The sequence below is a fragment of the Primulina eburnea genome, chromosome 10 (assembly GCF_022965805.1).
Source record: "Primulina eburnea isolate SZY01 chromosome 10, ASM2296580v1, whole genome shotgun sequence".
In the NCBI taxonomy this organism is placed as follows: domain Eukaryota; kingdom Viridiplantae; phylum Streptophyta; class Magnoliopsida; order Lamiales; family Gesneriaceae; genus Primulina; species Primulina eburnea.
Genome location: NC_133110.1, coordinates 37,501,111 through 37,520,800, shown reverse-complemented (window position 1 = coordinate 37,520,800; position 19,690 = coordinate 37,501,111). Strand labels below are relative to the sequence as shown.

Here is a 19,690-nt window from a genome sequence, read left to right as displayed (position 1 = left end):
GTGGTTCATGGCTTGGAGCGGCAGCCAAGTGGCTGAACAAAGAAAGATGCGGCTGTGCAATTTGGGTTCACGTAGAGCAAGTCACGGCTGTGGGGTTTGGGGCAGCTGCTGGACGGAGCCAGGGAATTGGGCAGTGTCTTGGGTCATTCCTTATGGTCCTATGGAGGGCCTGGTTGTGTTGGTTTAGGGCTGGGTTGGGTTGGCTAGGGAAGGTGGCTGGACCAGTAAGCAACCAGCCGCACCAATGGGAGACGGGTTAGGCTAGTCACAGCTCTTGCTCGCTTTGGGGCTCAGGCGTTAGTTCTGAGTTTGAAAGGAGTGTATCATGATCTTAAGTTATGTCTAAGGGTCGGGTCTAGGGCCTGGTTCGAGTCGGTTTAAGCATGAAGTAGTTAGAAGCATGATAGGGTCACGGCTAGAGTTGGGCGATGGCTTGCTGGAATTTACAACAGATGTTCACGGTCTTGTGCAAAGGTCTAAGGGGATGGATTAGTTTTTTAGGGCCTTTTAATTGTTTATAAAGGGTGGTAAAAATTTGGGAAAAATTTGGTTTAGTTTCGGTTCGATTCGGGTTAAAACCGAGGTTCCGATCCAAGTTTTAAAATGAATCGGTTAAGTTCTGATTTTGGCTTGATGTTACATCTAAGAATGCTTATAAATATGTTTTGGGATATTTTAAGGAGTTTGGTAAGCTTCGGGTCAATTTTAGAGGTCCAGGGGTTAAACAATAATTTTTGGGTTTCCAGGGGCAAAATGATCATTTTGCACCCAGAGTGAGATTTTGGTCCTGGCAGTGCCCTGATCACAAATTTATGATATTTTAAATGTTTATGTATCATGATCACGATTTTTAAGTGTGGAGACCCGGACGCTAATCAAGTTCTTAATCATCGTTGGGATTAATTATCTGTTCTGATAAACAGGGTCTAAAATTTTTCTTTTTAAATTACATAACTGCGGAAGGTAATGGAACCTAAATACTATACATGTCTGTATATAAAATACAATTCAGTATTAAAAATACAATAATGTACAACATTCTAATCTAAGGTTCACTACAAAAATTCTAGTAGTAAAATCCAATCTACTGTAAGTCCGGAATCACCACGCTAAACTCGTCTTCTCTCATCATCTTCGTGACCCCGATCCTGCCTCTCCTGATGTCATGCACACATACAAACAAGACACCAGCCGGATAACTCCGGTGAGAATAAATCCCAGTATAAAACATGGTAAGCATGTATATAAAAAACTAAATCATAAAACATGCGATCCTGTATAAACACAATATATTTCATAATCTATGAAATTAAGCATGCAACTCAAATCAGATAAACATGCATATAAACAATCTAAATCATAAAAACATGCTAGCACAACTGAAAGCAATAACGATAGGTCCCATGATCTAGGAGCCACATCCATATAAGCATGAAGTCCTAATCAAATCATGTCTAGACTTGACTCGATCTATAACTCTAGGGATCCCGGTGTGAATAAGACGATCTATCACCTACCCTACCACTCGGGGTGACTGTACGTCTTATTCCTAGACTTCGGTCTGATCTGTATCCACATCTACAATAGGAGAGGTGATCTTCTCCTAAGCTGTGATATCACCGAACGTCTAGCAGTCTGGCTGATCTCCAAACTGTCCTATCTTAAATGCATGAATACAATCAGTAAACAAAGCATAATCATATAAAACATAAACAAGAATATAGTATGTGATTTATTGGGCAACTCAAGTAGTGATCTCAATTGAGTTGTTTCTTCCCGAATATCACATGAATTATACCTTTGTCGTCCCCGTCTGAGGAAGACGAAGTCTCGAAGTTCAGTCTGTCCATATCCGATCTGAAATGACAAAATCAAATACACTGTATCAATGTGTAGTTCAATTCACAATCTATTCTGATCAATACTCAATTCAGTATACAATCTGATCAATGTCTGAACAAGATACAATCTGAGTCATATCAATAATATCCCAATCTAATCGACATCAAATCTGAATCTGATCAATCTAAATCAACTGATGTTTAAACGACATAACAACACAGTCTCGATACCCCGTCAGTCTAAACATCATAAATATAATATCAGACTTCATAATCAATAACAATACTAGTCATAATCTCAATAACAATACAATTCTGATATGAAATCTCAGTCAAATCAACTCTGAAAACATAACAATTACAGAAACAGTCTGTTCTTTAATCTGTCTTCAATTCTACATTGTCTACAGTAGTAGAAACACCATATCTGAATCACATGCAATTCTAGCAACATCGTATTCTCAAAACATCTCAAAACGTAATAAAACTTACGTCCTTGTGTAGCTCGTGTCGAGAGGAACACAATACTGCGTTCGGATTTGAATTCTGATAGACGGATATTTCACAATCGCATGTCTAAAAGGCGTAAGGATTTTTCTCTCAAAAATCTCGCCTCTTTTCTGAATTTTTGATGAATTACGTGTAAATCAGTTTTATATATATTGCATGCAAACTCTGAAACGTGGCATCATTTTTCAGCAACCACACATGACCGCGGGTGCGGTAGTGCAAGGAGCGCGGGTGCGCTCATGCAATGTCTATCCTTCTTTTTCCCGAAAGCTTAGACCGCGGGTGCGGTGTTATCATTACCGCGGGTGCGGTGTCTTGACCGCAGGTACCCGCGGTCTTGCTTCGCCCAAAATCCCTACCCTACTGGACTTACACCGCGGGTGCGGTGTCTCCCAGACCGCGGGTGTGGTCCTGCATTTTCTACATATCCACATTTTTAATCCTTGTAATATCTAATAATCTTAACTGATTAATTCTACAAGTCTTGGGCATTACATTAATCTTGTCTGATCAATTCTACGACAATTCTTGGGCATTACATTAAGATTTTATGAAGATATACGTCGCATGCTGGATTTAAGAAAAATTGCATTGGAGCATTATTTTTATAAGTAATGAAAATGATAATGTTATGGATGACGGGAATTAGTTGTGGCTATCGAAGTATATCTAAATGTTTAAGACATATATGTAAATGCTGATGATGAAGCCTAGGCACAGTGGATGAGTTATCCTGTCACTGATGTCCGACAGCCGCCGGGTACCGCAGTTCTATGTATGATGGATCCATCGTAAATGATGATGCACGATAATCACTTCTATTAAACTGAATTCAACAATGATAAATAATAAATGATGAATGATGAATGATAAATGATAAACAATGAATGATGAACGATGATTAATGATGAGCTGTTTTGACACGTCATGATTTTACACGACATGTTTATGTTAATTTTTTTTAAAGTTGATGAAAGGTATGTTGAGTATGGTATTTTTCACTGTTGTGTGCTATGTATATGTATTTGCTATTAACGGTGCAGGTGTGTTGAGTCTTTAGACTCACTAGGCATGTGTGATTCAAGTGAGCTTAATAATCAGGGGACTGGAGGTGCCTAACTCTGAGTAGGCAGACATGGTGTGGTAACACGACCCGAGGACCACATGTTTTTCGCATTATGTTTTATGAGATTTGAGAGGAGATGGACATTTTATGTACGATGAGGATATTACGATTTTTACTCCGTTACGTTTACTTTTAATGTTGCTCATTTTAAACTGTGAGATTTTTATTGTCAAATAAAAACGATTATTTTAAATGTTATTTTGTAATGGCGAGTTTTTTTTTAAAAAAATTATTTCCGAACTTTTAAAACGAGTAGACGTTTCAATAAAAATGCAGATTTAACATCCATCTGATTGATCTAAAATATTTAAAGCCAACAAAACAAGGAAGATTTTGATAGTTTCTAATCTGATTACAGATACAAAAGATTCATCAAAATCTATTCATTCTTCTTTTCTGAATCTTTGTGCTACTAACATGGCTTTGTTATTACTAATGACAATATCATTTGCATCTAGTATATTTCTATAAAACCATCTGACACCTATAACAAATTGATCTTATGGTCTAGGAACTAGATGTCAAACTTTGTTTATATCAAATTGATTTAATTCTTCTTGCTCAAATTAGTGATTGTTTTAAAATTCAAATGATTTAATCTTCTGTTCCATAACCAATTTTTGTTAGAATTAACAACAATAAAACATTTTGGATCATATGGTTGTTCAACAGACCGGTCTATTTTATATGTATTAACAGTCTTATTTCCAATCAGCATAGCTTTACCATTTAAATTTTTAACAGTGCAAGTGTGTTTGTGAAATTCTAAAATATACTCATTATCATATAAATGACTTATTTTAATTATATTATAACATAAATTAAAATTTCAACTAACATCATTAATAAAACTGCTAACATGGATAATATTATATTATAGTTATACTATTTTAATCATCTCCCAAAGTGATCTTTTTGGAACTTGAAACTTAATGATATCAGATAATAGTATGACATTTCATATGTGTCTTGAACATCCACTGTCCAAGCACCACGTTGATTTCTTTAACAGCTCGATCTTTTTTACCTGCAATCATAGATTTAAGGACTTTGGTACCCACATTTCTTTGGGTCTAGAAAATATTAGCCCTTTTGAGATCCAAACCTGAATTATCCTAATATTTTCCATTGCGTGTCTCCATATTTTTGAAAATTGCAATGATTTTTCTTCATGAATTTCCCGAATTTGTTTACAAAGAGTAACACGACATCATTACTTAGTTGTTCAATAGATTTTGATGGAGACTCCTCTGTTGTGACAAAGATTTTGTTGGTTGTGAGATCGATGGTTCTTTATCATTTCTCATTCCTAGTTCAAACTTGTAAGCTTTTAGATCAGCAAACAGATCATGCAATTCAATTTTTTCTCAGGTATTTGAATTCCCATATGTCTATAGTCTTGAAGCCTCATTCTCTTGGTAAGGCTCTCACCACTTAAAGTTCAACCTTACTGTTGTTGTATTACTTCCCAAGAGCAGCCAGCTCAATCACTATGTTGTTGAATCTTTCATCAAACTCATTCATTGTCTCTCCTACTTTCATTTTGATATTATTGAATTTTTGAATGGCCACCATGAGCTTGTTCTCCTTAGTTTGGTCATTTGTTTCACAAAGTTGAGTTAGTTTTTCACAAATTTCTTTAGCAGTTGAATATGTTTTAATTTTACTAAACATTTTTTTATCTAATGTTTTATAAATGAAATCTTTGACTACGCTGTCTAGATAGCTTTCTTCTTTTTTTTGGCGGTCCACTCCATGCTGAATTGCTCGACCATTTGTGGACCTCTGACTAAAATGGCTACAAAGTGTCGGTTGTTAAGATCTCCATTAGTTCATCTGTTATGACATACCACATGTCATCATCTTGAGCTGATAGATGTGACTGCATTCGGATTTTTCATTCATCATATTCTTTTTTTGAAAACATATGTATTTTGTTGAAAGAAACCATTAAAGTATATCAGATATCATTGAATTGAATAAACCTCTGATACCACTTATTAGGATCACAAATAACAGTTTAGAGTGGGTGGTGAATAGATTGTTATACAAATGTGAAAAATAATGCAAAACTTAAACTATGTTAACATCTCAAGTTAATATTCCAATCAAACTTAGTAAAATCAGCTACAAAAATACTAAGTGCAGAAAAAACTCTAAATACTAAGTAAATAAGATATACGCAAGTTCAACAAATCAATTTTGGTGATAAAAAAGTAGTGTAAGTAATATAAGATAAAGACATAAGTTGACTGATAATAAAATAAGGTGAAAATTTGTTATGGAAGTTAGAAGACTAAACTTCTACGTTTATCTTTCTATTTTTAGAAGAATTTTATTATAAGATTTGAATGATTCAACTCTATTACAAACTCATTTCAATGTTGTTCACCTACTCTAATGAGTTGAAACTCCTAGTAACTATCTCTCAACTCAATCTGTTCAAAAATAGGTTTCTGATAGTTACACTGTGGGGCTCTTAACAAACCGTTATCAAATATCAAATCTCAATCAATCAATAGGGCTACCAATGACTATGCTTTAAGGGTCACATAATGCTAAACATAGCATCGTATTCACAAACCTCAGAATCAAATCTAATCATAATTGGTATCCAAGGATCATAGGTCAACGTGTATGTCATGTATGCCATATCAATTCAACAAATAACGCATATATACATATATTCTAAATCAAACATATATTATATGATACAGATATCTGTCGTATGTTACTCGGTCGCAACATACCTCAATTCTTGGTTCCAATCGATGTAGCTTGAAGATATCAGTATAATAATCTATCTACATCAATAACATGTTCATTTCAATCAATAACATCATTCAAAATCTACAGTATAAGTTTCAAATATCTTTTGAAACTTTGAAAATTTATATCAAATTGAAATTATAACATAATTTAATTCCAACTTCAAAACTTAGTTTCTTGTCGGTTATTCTATCGCATATATGAATATCGACTTAAAATACATGTTATTCTAGCATTTCAATAAATAGAGGTGTTGAAACTAGAAGAAACTTACCTCAAAAGAAAGTTCTCGACACAAGGATTCCGAATATATAATTTGTTCCAAGTTTTGACAATGTTTCAAAGGATATTCAGACGCTAGAAGTTGAATTCCCTATTTTTCCTTCGAAGCTACGACAAGGAGATCAGAAATATGAAAGCACAATTCATTTTTATCAACCTCAAATACTGTGCAATATATGTATCGACGCTGGGGCGGTCAAGTTTGGCGCCCTAGAGCGCCTGCTTCTACCGAACACGTTTTGGCTTGGTCACGCGCTGGGGCGCGCAAACTGTTGCGCCCTAGCGTGACCTGTTTTTTCCGAAACTTTATTTTAAGTTTCGAATTAGCAACAGTGGTCAACATGAAAGTTGTAGCTCTATGTATTAGCTTTCATTTGCCACAAACCTCACTCAATTTGGATATTGGATGCGAGAGTTATGCTCATTCTCCCAAAATGTGTTAGTGCATAAACTAAAATGCACACGATACACTTGGGATGATTTTGCCCTTATTTCCAAATGGATTTGGACAAAACGCAAAACATGAAAGTTTTAGTACTATATATTAGATTTCCAATGAAATTGACCTCATTTCATTTGGACTAATAATCAATTAAGTATGCTAAAACCCGTAACATGTGTCACTTTTCTGTCGCAGTTCATCATACTTTTCAAACATAATCAATTTCTAATACAATCTTTCATCCTCACCACTTATTTTCTCTCTGTCATTGTCAATTATATACGTCATACACGTAATCACATAACAATTTCATGAATTATTGTTATTCAACATAAGATTTACGATAATACGATACACGGTCCTTACATAGACAGATTATCACTAAACAGTTAAGTTTGTGTATACAAATGATCAGTGAGACCAAGATGTTCACAAGATGATCCTTAATCGATCTGATATAACTTTTTGCTTCTGCAAGACAACTTATGATAAATATGTTTGAGAAATGCATAATATTTGAGAATGATTGATGATGATCAATGTAACAGTTGCCTTCTTCAATTATGAAGCATATCCTTTTATAAGTGTTGATCTCCAACGTTAATAAATAGATATGATTCTCACAGATGTACTGGATGCCTGAAAATTATGCAGAAGGTTTCACAAGTATTTGTCGTATTTTCAAAATAGTAACGGGTGATCTTTGGATATTAGCTGAAAGGGGTAACCAACATATCATTTATTTTGTACTTACTGATAACAACAAATTCTTTCACAGAGATAACTATTAATTGTCTTCAGAGAATGTCGTCTGATAATTTTAAATGAGACAACATATTCTATTTGTCAATCTCATCTAGTGGCAGCGTAGTTGATCAGCACATGTTTGATTTGGCTTAATGGTCTTTCATCGATAGTGTTGTCGGTTTAGTTCAATAGATTTCTTGAGTGATATGCATTTAGAAAAAATATAAATTATAAGACATATAGTGTGATTTTTCCCCTATTCTGAATACTAGAATATATTGGGTAGCAGTGGCCATCTTACCTTTCCAATTTGTTTTTTCCATATATTTTATTTCAATATTAATTGGAATGCTAACAAGATAACCAGATATTGTGTATGTTGAATATTGTACTTTTTTAATATGTCCACTTGGAGAAAATAGTATTTTTGGTCCTGTAATTTATATATATATATTCAATTTTTGTTTTATTATTAGTCCATTCACATTCTTAATACACCTTTTTTTTCTTCAATTTTAGTCATTTTCCAACGAGAGTTGGTATAACGTCGGACAATATTGACATGACACCAAAAAATGTTGTTATGGTATCGGATATTTCTGACGTATTCGATTCCATATCCGCACTCTGATTAAAAATGAATAAAATTGAAAAAAAAAAGTCATTGGAGTAAAATCATCAATTGATTTGATAATATGACTAAAACTGAAAAATATACAAGTAATGAGACAAAAATATTTTTATCCTTAAATATTATAATCAAAAGAACATTTTAGATGTAAAAAAGGAATTTATTATTACATTGATATTAAAATTGATTTGATTGCACATGAAACCTAGTAAGTTAACATTTAAAAGTGAAAGAAACATATTATTGGTCTAAAATACATTGTCAACGGATGTGAAGACATGTAATTTATTGAAGATCTTGGTTTTTTTTTAGTGAAAATATTCTCTGGATTTATATTGATTACACCTGGACTTAGAACTCAAATACAAATGCAGTAATTGGTCGAGATTCAAACATGAACCCTCTCAATTGAGTGAGCAGAAATTAACCACTACGCCATATAAGTTTTCATCTAAATGTGTGATCTCACTGGTCAATTTTATGGTAACAATTTATATTAACTTAGCAGTAACAAATATGATTGCATGAAAACCAAAAAAGGATTTATCCCAAGAATTTATTATTATAGCGAAATAGAAATAGTATTATTGAATTGGACCAAATACAAAGAGACAAGGATAGCCATATACTGTGTGAAATTGGTAATACCAAATTCAAAGGAAAAAGGCTTCCTCGTTTAAAGTTTTCATGGATATCCAAAATGAAACATGCGAATAATATTCAATTTACTGGTCGCCCCCCACGCCGAAAGTATTCTTCAATGCATCCGCGGTTTTCTGAATGATGTTGCCGCCCTTCTCCTTGCCGGCTTCGGCTGATTCCTTGCCGGATTCAGCCGCTCCCGACGTTCGATCCCTCGTGGCATGAGCTGCTCCGCTGGTCTTATCCTTGGCGTAATCTGTGGTCTCCGAAGCTTTGTCCTTGGTGGCTTGGCCTGCGCCGCTCACCTTGTCTTTGGCGGCTTCTGTAGTTTCACTTGTCTTGTCCCTGGTGGCTTGGCCTGCGCCGGTCACCTTGTCCTTGGCGGCTTCCGTAGTTTCACAGGCCTTGTCCCTGGTGGTTTGGCCTGCGCCGGTCACCTTGTCCTTGGCGGCTTCCGTAGTTTCACCGGCCTTGTCCCAGGTGGCTTGGCCCTGCGCCGGTCACCTTGTCCTTGGCAGGCTAGCGTAGTTTCACCTGGCCTTGTCCCAGGTAGCTTGGCCTGCGCCGGTCACCTTGTCCTTGGCAGCTTGCGCGGTCTCAAAAGCCTTGTCTTTGGCGGTGGTGAAGTAGTTTCCAGTGTTATCTTTGGCTCCCTCGGCATTGTCCTTCACAGCAGTCGACTCCATGTCCAATCTTCTCCTGCAAAAGCACACATGGTAAAAATGGCGGAATCAGAATTTTATATCCACCAGGCTAAAAAGAATTTGATGTACAACAAAATAATACATACAAGTGAATATAAAAAATAAGAAGCATGTTCACTAAAGTCTCAAAAAGACTTGTAATCAGCAAGATTTTCAATAATTTTGCTCTGAAACTAGTGTGATTCCAAATTTTCGACAACATTTCTTCTATTTCCCGCTAGTTTTTTCGTTAGATTTTGCTTGATTGCTTTTTTTTCTAAGTCGTGAACTCTTCTCTCATGAGTTTAGCTGTGGTGGGCTCATTTTATTATTATTAAATATAGATCATGCTATACTTGATATGTGTGTAAGTCTATATATAAAATGAGCCCACGGCTCTATATATATATATATATATATATATATATATATATATATATATATATATAAACAACTAGGTAGGCTCAAATGTGACTTGGAAGGAAATGCATTCAAGAACTAAAAATGATTTAAGAACACGAGAGTACTGAGTACCTTAGCCTGACCCTTGGCTTCACCAGCGTTGTAGTTGATCTGATCGTTGGATGCCATTTTCAAATGCGAATTTTTTACACGAACAAATAATCTCAAGATCTCGAATGATACGAGGTTGTCTTAGCAAGTATTGAATAACCCAGATTGTAAAACGTTGGAATGATCTTCCTAGCAGTGGAAAATGGTTTATATAGAGTTCGGGGGAGGGAAGAAAGACGCCAAGTGTCTCATTCTCGAGACGCGTGTCATGCTACGTGCCCATACAACAAACAAGGCTGGTCAAATTTTTTATTTCTTTTATTACGATAGGTTAATTTTGTTTGTGTAAAGATCCATAGGGCCACGTACGTATGTTACGTGATTAATTATATATTTTTTATTATTTTAGTTTTACACAGAAGATACGTTGTGGTTTAAATTTTAAAATCATATTTCGCCAGTTGAAATTAAAAAAACTTCATTGAACTTTGGAAGTAACGATTTAGACAAATTCTTGAACATCAACAACACCTTATTTTGTGAAATGAGCATACCACAAAAAGTAAAGTTAATGCATTTTCGATCCTTTAGTTATTTTAAAAATCGATCTTACTAAAATATTTATAGGTATATTTTTTTGGGCAACTTGTCAAAAAATCCCTATACCTATTCTCAACTTCTCTTTTACTCCCTATCCCACTAAAACTTTGTTTCAACTCCCCATTTCTTTAAAATTTCCCATCCTACCCTTCAACCTTATTTTTCAAATAATTGATTTTCTTTTGTAATAAAAGGCCCATCATGCTTCCGTAAAATAAATTAAATCTTTTACCTCTTTGACTAGAGTACCACCGGGTTATATCCACCGTATTTTACGAACTGCTCCTCACAGTCCAACCACACAATCGCAACCGATGGTTACTAAGCAGATTCCTTCAGCAGTACTTAGCACAGCTCTAATTCGTTTCCTACCTTAGAGCGTACAGCAAAAGATCAAATTTTGAAAATAATACATGAGAGGGGCTAAGAGCAAAGATCTCTTTTATTCAAACACAAACATTTATTTATTACATAGTAACCTCCTGTAGAGGAGGAGAAACTTGTTTAGCTACTCCTCGTAGCTGAACTTACTACACACATAAAACTTTTGAAAGAAAATATTACAACCTTGTATGAAAGAAATGGAGAAAATTTTTATGATCTTCACTTCCTTCTTCCGTCTTTATTTATAGAAGGCTTCTTCGGATTTGAAACTCGGATTTCAAATCTTCATTAGCCTTTACAGCTTGCTAGGGGACCATGTAGTGGTTGAAGGGTCCCTGTCTAGATTATTAATCTGGACATCAACTTCTCATCTTCCTTTATCTCTTTTAGATACCAATGACGATGAGTTTCTAGGATATCGGCAGTAATTTCATCTTTTTTATACTCTTTAAAATGATTTACTAACCATTTTAGAGCTTCTGCCTCTTTCCTCTTATATGATATCCTTCTTTTCAAAACTTTCAAATATACTCGATACATTTTTAAGTTTTGATTCTGGTGTGTTAACTGGTTTTCATTCTGTCCTTATTTATGGATGAATTTTTCGGGACCAGTTAATTTTTTATTCATTGGATTCCTTTTAGATGGGTATCCAATGCTTGCTGAGTCATCCACCATTTGTTATTGGTGGTCCATTTGTCTTTTACCACTGATTAGTGGTTGTCCTGTTTCTATCACTCATATGGTAGTGATCTTGCTTTTGTAATGGAGGGTCACATGTCCCTTTTAATTTTGTCGAGGAATCTTTGATTTTTTGTATCCTCGAGGAAAATGTGCATGTGGTCCTTCCCCACTTGTCCTTGCTTCGGTAAAATGCTTCCGATCAGATCTCGGTTTGAAACCTTTACCGAACTCTGGTTCTTTCTGTATTTGGCATTCAGGGCAGATGTTTTCCGACCATCTTCCTATGTGTGCCATATTACAGAACTTTCGGCGAGTCTCTTTGCTTGCCGGTAGCTTGCTGTTCCACAAAAGATTTCTTTTCTTTTCAAATAAATCTTCTGCGAAACTTGTTGTTTTTCCTGTCATGGTATTCAACAGGAATGATCCGTTCACCGAATGATTGTAGAATTTGAACGGAAACTTGACTTTGTCCATCTCAGTGAGACAGACCCAAATACCCCAAGCTCTTCTGGTAGAAATATCCTCTTCGGTAATTGAAGACACCAGGGGTGTTTCTTCTGTCGGAGGGTCTTTGATGAATTTCTGGACATTTAAATCTGGCCTCCTTAGCTTGATGAAATGAAAGGCTTCATGTGTGCCTTTCCCTGCTGGTTCTGGTGCTGCACTGAAAAAATACAACTCCAGAATATCTCCTCTGGACAAATAATCATTATTCGCCCAAGTTTCGTGAACAGCTTCCTGGATCCATTTTGGTAAACATGAAATCTCCGGAAAGCTGGGTGATGTAGTATAAACTGAGGCAAGAGCCCCAAATTCATACCAAGCTTTAACCTCCTTGGGATATGAATTAGGTTTCATCCATACCCTTGGATATTTTCCTGAAACATCAACCCTATTTGTAGCTGGGTTAATGCCGATACGTGTTTTTAATTTCTCCCAATTCTGCTGATAAACCTGAAATGGAGAAATTATACCTTCATTAGTACCAACCTTAGCTTTGCCTTTGTCAATACGAGGCCTAAGGTTGATCTCTCCCTCTTCAATCCCCGAGGTGAAGGGTTGACTTGAGGACTCAAGATAAGGATCAGGAGTCTCAATTTTTGTTTCAGCCGACTCATCTCGTGATGATCCCGACTTAACACTTGTGCAAGGGGTATTTGAATCCCCCGCTACAGGTATAGAGTCCTGTACTCGAAAACTCTCCATTTGAGAAACCAATGGTCTCTCAATGCCCTGGAGGATAGGCCTTTGCGTTACAGACCATAACTGAGTATATGCCTGTAAACATCCTGTAATTCGATCAGAGACAATTCTCTTATCAGCTTGTTGTAGCCTTCCCGCAACTTCTGCGTTAACAGCTAACTTGTTGAACTCGGTTTGAAGCATTTCAAGGTGTTCCCTCAAATGCCTCTGCATCTTGATAATAGCATCAATGTCAATGCTGTCCATCTCTTGTTAAAAAATCTGCAAGAATATTTTCATGAGATTTTATTATCATAATATCAAAAATATAATTTTGACATAAAGCTTGCCATCGTAATAATCTAGCCTTCTCTGGTTTAGACTCAATTCTATTCCTCAAAAAGGCTTTGACTTGAGTGTTATCAACTTTCAAAGTGAATTTCTTTGCAAGTAAAAATAACGGCCATTTTTCAAAAGCCCTCTTTACTGCATAAAATTCCTTTTCGTTGATATGCCATCTTATGGCTTCTGCATCTGAGAATAACCCACTACAATATCTGCATGGTTGTTCTCCATCTGGTGTGAGCTTTGTTAATACTGCAGCCCACCAATGATCACTGGCATCGGTATATAATACCAGATCATCCTCGTCTTGAGGAATAGCCATCTTTGGAAGATTTTTGCAAACCTTCTTTAAATGGATAAGTCCCTTTGTGTGTTCGTCTGTCCATATAAATCTAGCATCCTTTTTCAATAATGGACTGAACACCTTCCTGTGTTTTGCTAGGTTTTTAATAAACATCCCAGCAAAATTAACAACCCCTAAAAAACTTTGAAGTTGTTTCTTGTCTTTGAGATTCTCTGGAAAATTCTGCACCTTTTCTACTATGTGTTCTTGCAGAATTATTCCTGATTCATCGATTTCAATTCCGAGGAATTCAATCTTTCTTGTAGCAATGACTGCTTTCTTTTCAGATAAAACCAGTCCTTCTTTCTTGCAAACATTAGAGAAAATCTCCAAATGTTTAACATGTTCATTCATATCTTTGGATGCTATTAAAACATCGTCGATGTAAACAAACATAAACTTGAAATAATCTTTGAAAAGATTATCCATCTTTCTTTGAAATATTTGGGGTGAGTTAGCCAATCCCATTGGTAATACTTCCCAAATATAATGTCCTTGAGGTGTGGAGAAAGCTGTGAATTTCTTGCTTTCTTCCTGCATCCGAATCTGATAGAATCCAGACTTGCAATCAAATTTAGAGAATATCTTGGCATTGCGAATGCAACTAATCAAGTGTTCTCTACTAGGTATAAAATACCCATCAAACTCCAGAATCTTATTAATTTCTTGATAATTAATAACCAATCTGGGTTTTCCTCGTTTAATTTCACCATGGTTTCTTACCAGAAAACCTGGACTGCTATATGGTGACATACCTGCTTTGATTAATCCAAGGTCCAAATGTTCCTTGATTATAATCTGCATATCCCTCTGATCAATGATGTTCATTGGGATGGGTTTACAACGGACAAATTCATACTCTTTGCCTTCCTTGATCTTAAGGCAAGCCCTGAGTTGATTTCTGTCCCACCATGCCAAGGGATCTTCGTTATAATTTTCTTTGATCCTCTTCTTGACATCTTCCAGTGATACCTTAGATTCAAACTCTACTTCATTTGTGTGTAGAGTTATCTTAAGGCATTCTATATCTTCTGGTTGGAGTTCCTTATCTGCTCTTAACTGGAGCATTGTTTCTCCAAACCGTCTTGAATCCTTCATTTTTGGGTTCAGAAGTTTTCCTGAATCACCACGCTTGCTGCGAAACTGGATTGGCAATTTTCTGTAAAATGCCTCCCTAAGTCTCTGGACTATGATTTTGTGGGCACATGGTGTTGTGAACACTAATCTTCTAGTCTCATTTTCTTGTGTATAGGACTTGAACATTTGTAGGAAATTATTTCCTAACAATATGTCAGCTCCTGTATCGTGAAAATAAATTGGTGGTGTCTTTACCTTGTACCAAGGTGTTTGTCCAGCACCGCCAATCATGATTTCAGTCATCTTAATCCCTTTACATAAGATTAAGATTCTTCTGGAAAAATCTCTTCCAGCAATCTTGGGTAACTCTTCTTCCAAATTATTTGGAAAAACTCCTCGTTTTGCTGTACATATTCCAGCACCTGAATCAATATATGCAGCAAAGTATTCTGCCTTATATTGTTCATACAACATTCCTACTGGAATGTATATGGAGAATGGACTTGTGGTCATTGGATTTTCCACATTTTATCTTCTGCCATAAACTCCATTCCATACTCTAGACGTTTCCAAGGTTTATGTTCCTCGAGAAACTCTAGCCCAAGAATCAATCGTTCTGATTCTTTTCCTGGAATTCCTTGAATATGAACCTCCAATTCTCCGATATTAATCAGTCCTTGGTAAGTTCCTATCATCGGTTGTTCCAAATAGTATATTGAATTACAAGGAAATTGATTCCTTTGTTTTGTAATATCAAATACTATTTCTACTTCCTTCCAACCTTCTGGGCATCTGAGCTTTCCTATTGTAGAAAAACTTTTCAACTCCTGTTGGGTTTCTATGACAGGCTTTTTATCCCATCTGTAACTTGTAATTCTATCTCCTTGAAAAGATAGTCTTCTTGGTTCCAGTCTAAGACTTTGATTTCTCTGTAGAATCGGTTTGTCTTGGATCTGGATATCTGTTTCCTGTATTAAAGGAAACTCAATTCTTTCTGGATAAATTGCCTGCGCAACTTTTCCAAATATCTCAGGTATTTCAATAAACTCGTTTCTAATAAACAATTCAGAATGATGTGTATTAGATAGAGCATATGAAATCTGATAGGTAATAGAATATGGTCTATTGCCTTCCTTCATCAACCTTTTTTCCTTGAAGTTCTGATGTAATGTCAAGGCTCGGCTGAAATCTCGATCTGCCAGGTTGTAGGCTATCCTTGGATAGATTACTCCTACAATTTTTCCCGCACAGAGGTTTCCTGAGATTGTTCCCAGTACTGAATCTTGTAGATTCCCCATTCTTTTATCGCATATGGCGATATCAATTGGTGAATCTATCCCTTCTTTGAAAGTAGCTTTTATCATAATCTGGATTGCTCCTATATGAATCCAGGACATAGTCCTTGCTACTTCTATCTTGAGTTTTTGTAATTCCTCCTTTATTTCTTCGGAAGGAATTAACTGCATCTCCATTCTATTTCCTGTAAGTTCCATTGGGATTGCCATTTCCCTTCTAGAAACTTTATAGATTAGATGATGCTTTCTGTTTCTTAGGCCAAGACTTCCTAAGAACTTTTCTACCTGTCCTGCAGAGAAACCTTGATATCTCTGTAGACTCGGATTTTCTCTCATGATTCTTTGAACCATGTTATGAGATATTGTTGTCTGGCTAAAAAACCCAGACAAATCTTCATGTGTTTCGTGTCGAAACACCTCGTCTTCAGTCAGATTCCGATTCTGTTCCATCAGATTCTTCCTGACTTAAGACTTCCTCTTCTTCATATATACTCTCATCTGAGGCAATGTCCTCAAATTGGTATACTTGAATGAGATCTTGGTAATAAACTGCTTCTTCAATATCCGGAGTAGGATCAAAACGTTTAATACCTCTTTTCTCATTTTCTGGACAATTGGTCGAGATATGACCTCTTGCTCCACATGTCCAGCAATTACAATCCTTGAAACTTTCATTGGCTCTAGTATGAGCTCTTCTGAACGTTTTCTTTGTAGGTGTTCTTCCTGTGCTTCGAGATGAACTTGATGCCTGGGATGATATCCTACTTCTCGATGGTCCGCTTCTTTGTCCAGATTTATAAGATCTGGCTTTCTGTCTAGACCATACGGTTCTTGGTTTCCAAGAACTTTTCCCACTTCGTGCATAAGGATGAGTCCTAAAACGCTTCCTTTTATGCTTTTGTGGTTTACTTCCAATAATTGTTGGAAGATCATTTTCCTTACAACACAAAGGAGTTCTTTTGTTGATACCCCTTAGTCGTTTGTAATTCTTTTGTAATGCTGCCATGTGACACCATTCTGCCAATTTTCCTTTGAGGAAAGAGGCTCTTCTTGCCAATGTATCTGGATTACCAGGTACGTATTCCCTTATGAGCATTTCTCTCCAAGGACTTGGCATTTTTGCGAAGAAAAGCTGCATAGCTATATCTTCTTCGACTCCTGAATTCCATCTATATTTGGTGAATAGCATAATGTATTCATCTACCAAACATATATCATGTAATTCAAGACTATACAGAGCTTGAGTATATTTTTTCTTCTTCTCTGTATCTTGACTGTTGAAATAGTCTACCCCTATAAAGTGTGCTTTGAATAGGGTAGCCATTTTTCCAGCGATCTCACTAAGAGATTCCCCAATTAGGACTGACTCTTTCATGTCTGGTGAAGTCATGTCCCAAGCAATTTTTACTGATCCCATAAGACTCATTTCCAAAAGTTTAATGAATCCTTCTTTGTTGAGATCAAGTGTTCCCGCTGCAATCCTCATAGCAGATGTCCAATCGTCTATGAGATCTTCTCTGTTTTTGAAGTCCAATACATCAAGGTTAAGCATAACCCCGTAAGGATGTATAGGATCTAAAACAGTTTTCCCATAGGGTGTTTGGTGCAAAGGAATTTGAGTTCTCCTTGCCCTTGTTCCCGCTGGGTGTGATCCTCCACCAGTATGGAAATCAGTTTGAGATTCTCTCATATTTACATTATGAGATCCCATACTTTCCCTTGGTGGTTCCTGAGAAGATGACCAGGTTATTGCAGGTAGTGTTTCACCTACTGCTGTATTCATCTTTAGATCTACCACTTTGAGATTTGCGAAAGATTCCGCAAGTTCTTGTAGATCCTCCAAACCAATCCTTTCTAAAGTTGTCATCAGATCAATTTCTTTTCTGAGACAGACTTGATTAGATTGATCATCTTTTCTTCTTCAGTTAAGGGTTTTGACACCACTCTGGCCTTCCCTTGTTGATGTAACAAAGGTTCGGTACCAAAGGACGGTGGTAGCCAACCTCCTGAAGTTCTTCTACTAGAACTTGGTTGTTGTTCTAGTTTCTGTATTCTTGTTTGAATATCCTTTAAGATCTCAAGAATTTCTTCTTGTTTCTCTAGGACCTTTTCAATCCTTTGAGGTACATAATATAGCATATTGCCATAATTTTGTACCGTTTTCTGTATTTCTCTAAGATCCAGAGAGAGCTTAGAGGAGTCTGGTACTATCTCCAGAAATTTATTATTCTGAATCATAAATTTTTACCTGAGGGTGCTGTTGCTTCCCTTCGTAGATCTTCTGTTTATACAGATCCATTGTTCTCTGAAGAATTTCTTCTGAGTAGATTTTGAAGTATGTTTTTACGGTTCTTTAGTCCTCGTAAACGCATACCTTTTGTTCTGGATTCAGTGAAGCATGTACTTCGCTGTAATTCTTGTTCTAATTGAATTATTTCCAGGGAAATAAGTTCGATTTCGAACTGGATGGTAGTTCCCGGCATATTTAACAGATCATTGAAGATCTGGTCTTTTCTGCCTGTAAGAGTCTACCTTTTGTGTATGCAAGGTTTTGCAAACACTGCTGTCTTTCATCAGGAGATAAATTCCCTGATTCAATGAGTTGTTTCAGATGTTTTATAGAACATCTGAATAGGTCTATTCGGAAACTAATGTTTCTGGAATAGAGATTGAAATGATTTCGGGGATACCTAAATCCTTTCATTTCTTGATACATGACATATACTGTCATATGTCTGATGTTTCCATCAGATCTGTACCATAACTTGATGGTCACCATTGGAACATACCTTTGTTCTCCTGTTTCTGATATCTAACAATAGTTAGATGAACTTGTGTATATTCCAAAGTTTTGGAATAATTCTTGTAAATTATCTTTCTCGAACTAAGGTTCGGATTCATAATTTTTTCGAAATTCTCCTTCTCATACATTTAGTTACTAGTAATAATAAAATTTTCGTGTTTGAAATAAATTAACCATGCTCTGATACCATTTTTGAAGCGCGGAGGATCAATTAAAAGAAAATAGAGAATAAGGGTAGTTTTGTCAATTTTATAGGTTTAGGGAGTTAAAAGAAAGTTTTTGATGGCTAGGAGAGTTAGGGACAAGTTAAGTTTGGGTTTGGGGATTTATGAACAATTTCCCCTATTTTTTTAGTCCAATATTCATCGAATACTAGCATGATTATTAGTTATTATTGACAATATTACTATTACAATTTGTCAGACTGCTAACAAGATAATGAGAACCGTTGGTGTGACGTCGAATATATTGTTGTTGCTGGCTAAAATACAAGGGAACATTTTAGACGTGAAATAAATAATTTATCCTATCGCTACTATATATAACATATGAGTGGATCTTACGTGAGACCGTCTCACGGATCATAATCTGTGAGACGAGTCAATTTTACTGAGACCGTCTCACACAAATTTTTGCCATAACAGATTGGACAAGGACCCTATATAAGACAATTTTTATAGTATCTAACATTAACTACGTACATCGCTAATTCTATATAAGATAAATTTTATATAAAAGTTATAAATTCAATATAAAAAAGTTGTATTTTAAGAGAATGATAGTAAACAAAA

At 35.9% G+C, this 19,690-nt stretch overlaps 1 protein-coding gene across 1 annotated transcript in view; it reads right to left on the bottom strand.

The window, feature by feature from the left end:
* The window catches only part of LOC140803467 (uncharacterized), a 42,761-nt gene extending 32,399 nt beyond the window's left edge, over window positions 1-10,362 (bottom strand). The window contains exon 1 of the mRNA XM_073159358.1: window positions 10,208-10,362. Coding sequence (XP_073015459.1) covers window positions 10,208-10,264 — 57 coding nt within the window. The 5' untranslated portion in view covers window positions 10,265-10,362. The remainder of the gene's footprint in view (window positions 1-10,207) is intronic.
* Between the last annotated feature and the right edge of the window lie 9,328 nt (window positions 10,363-19,690).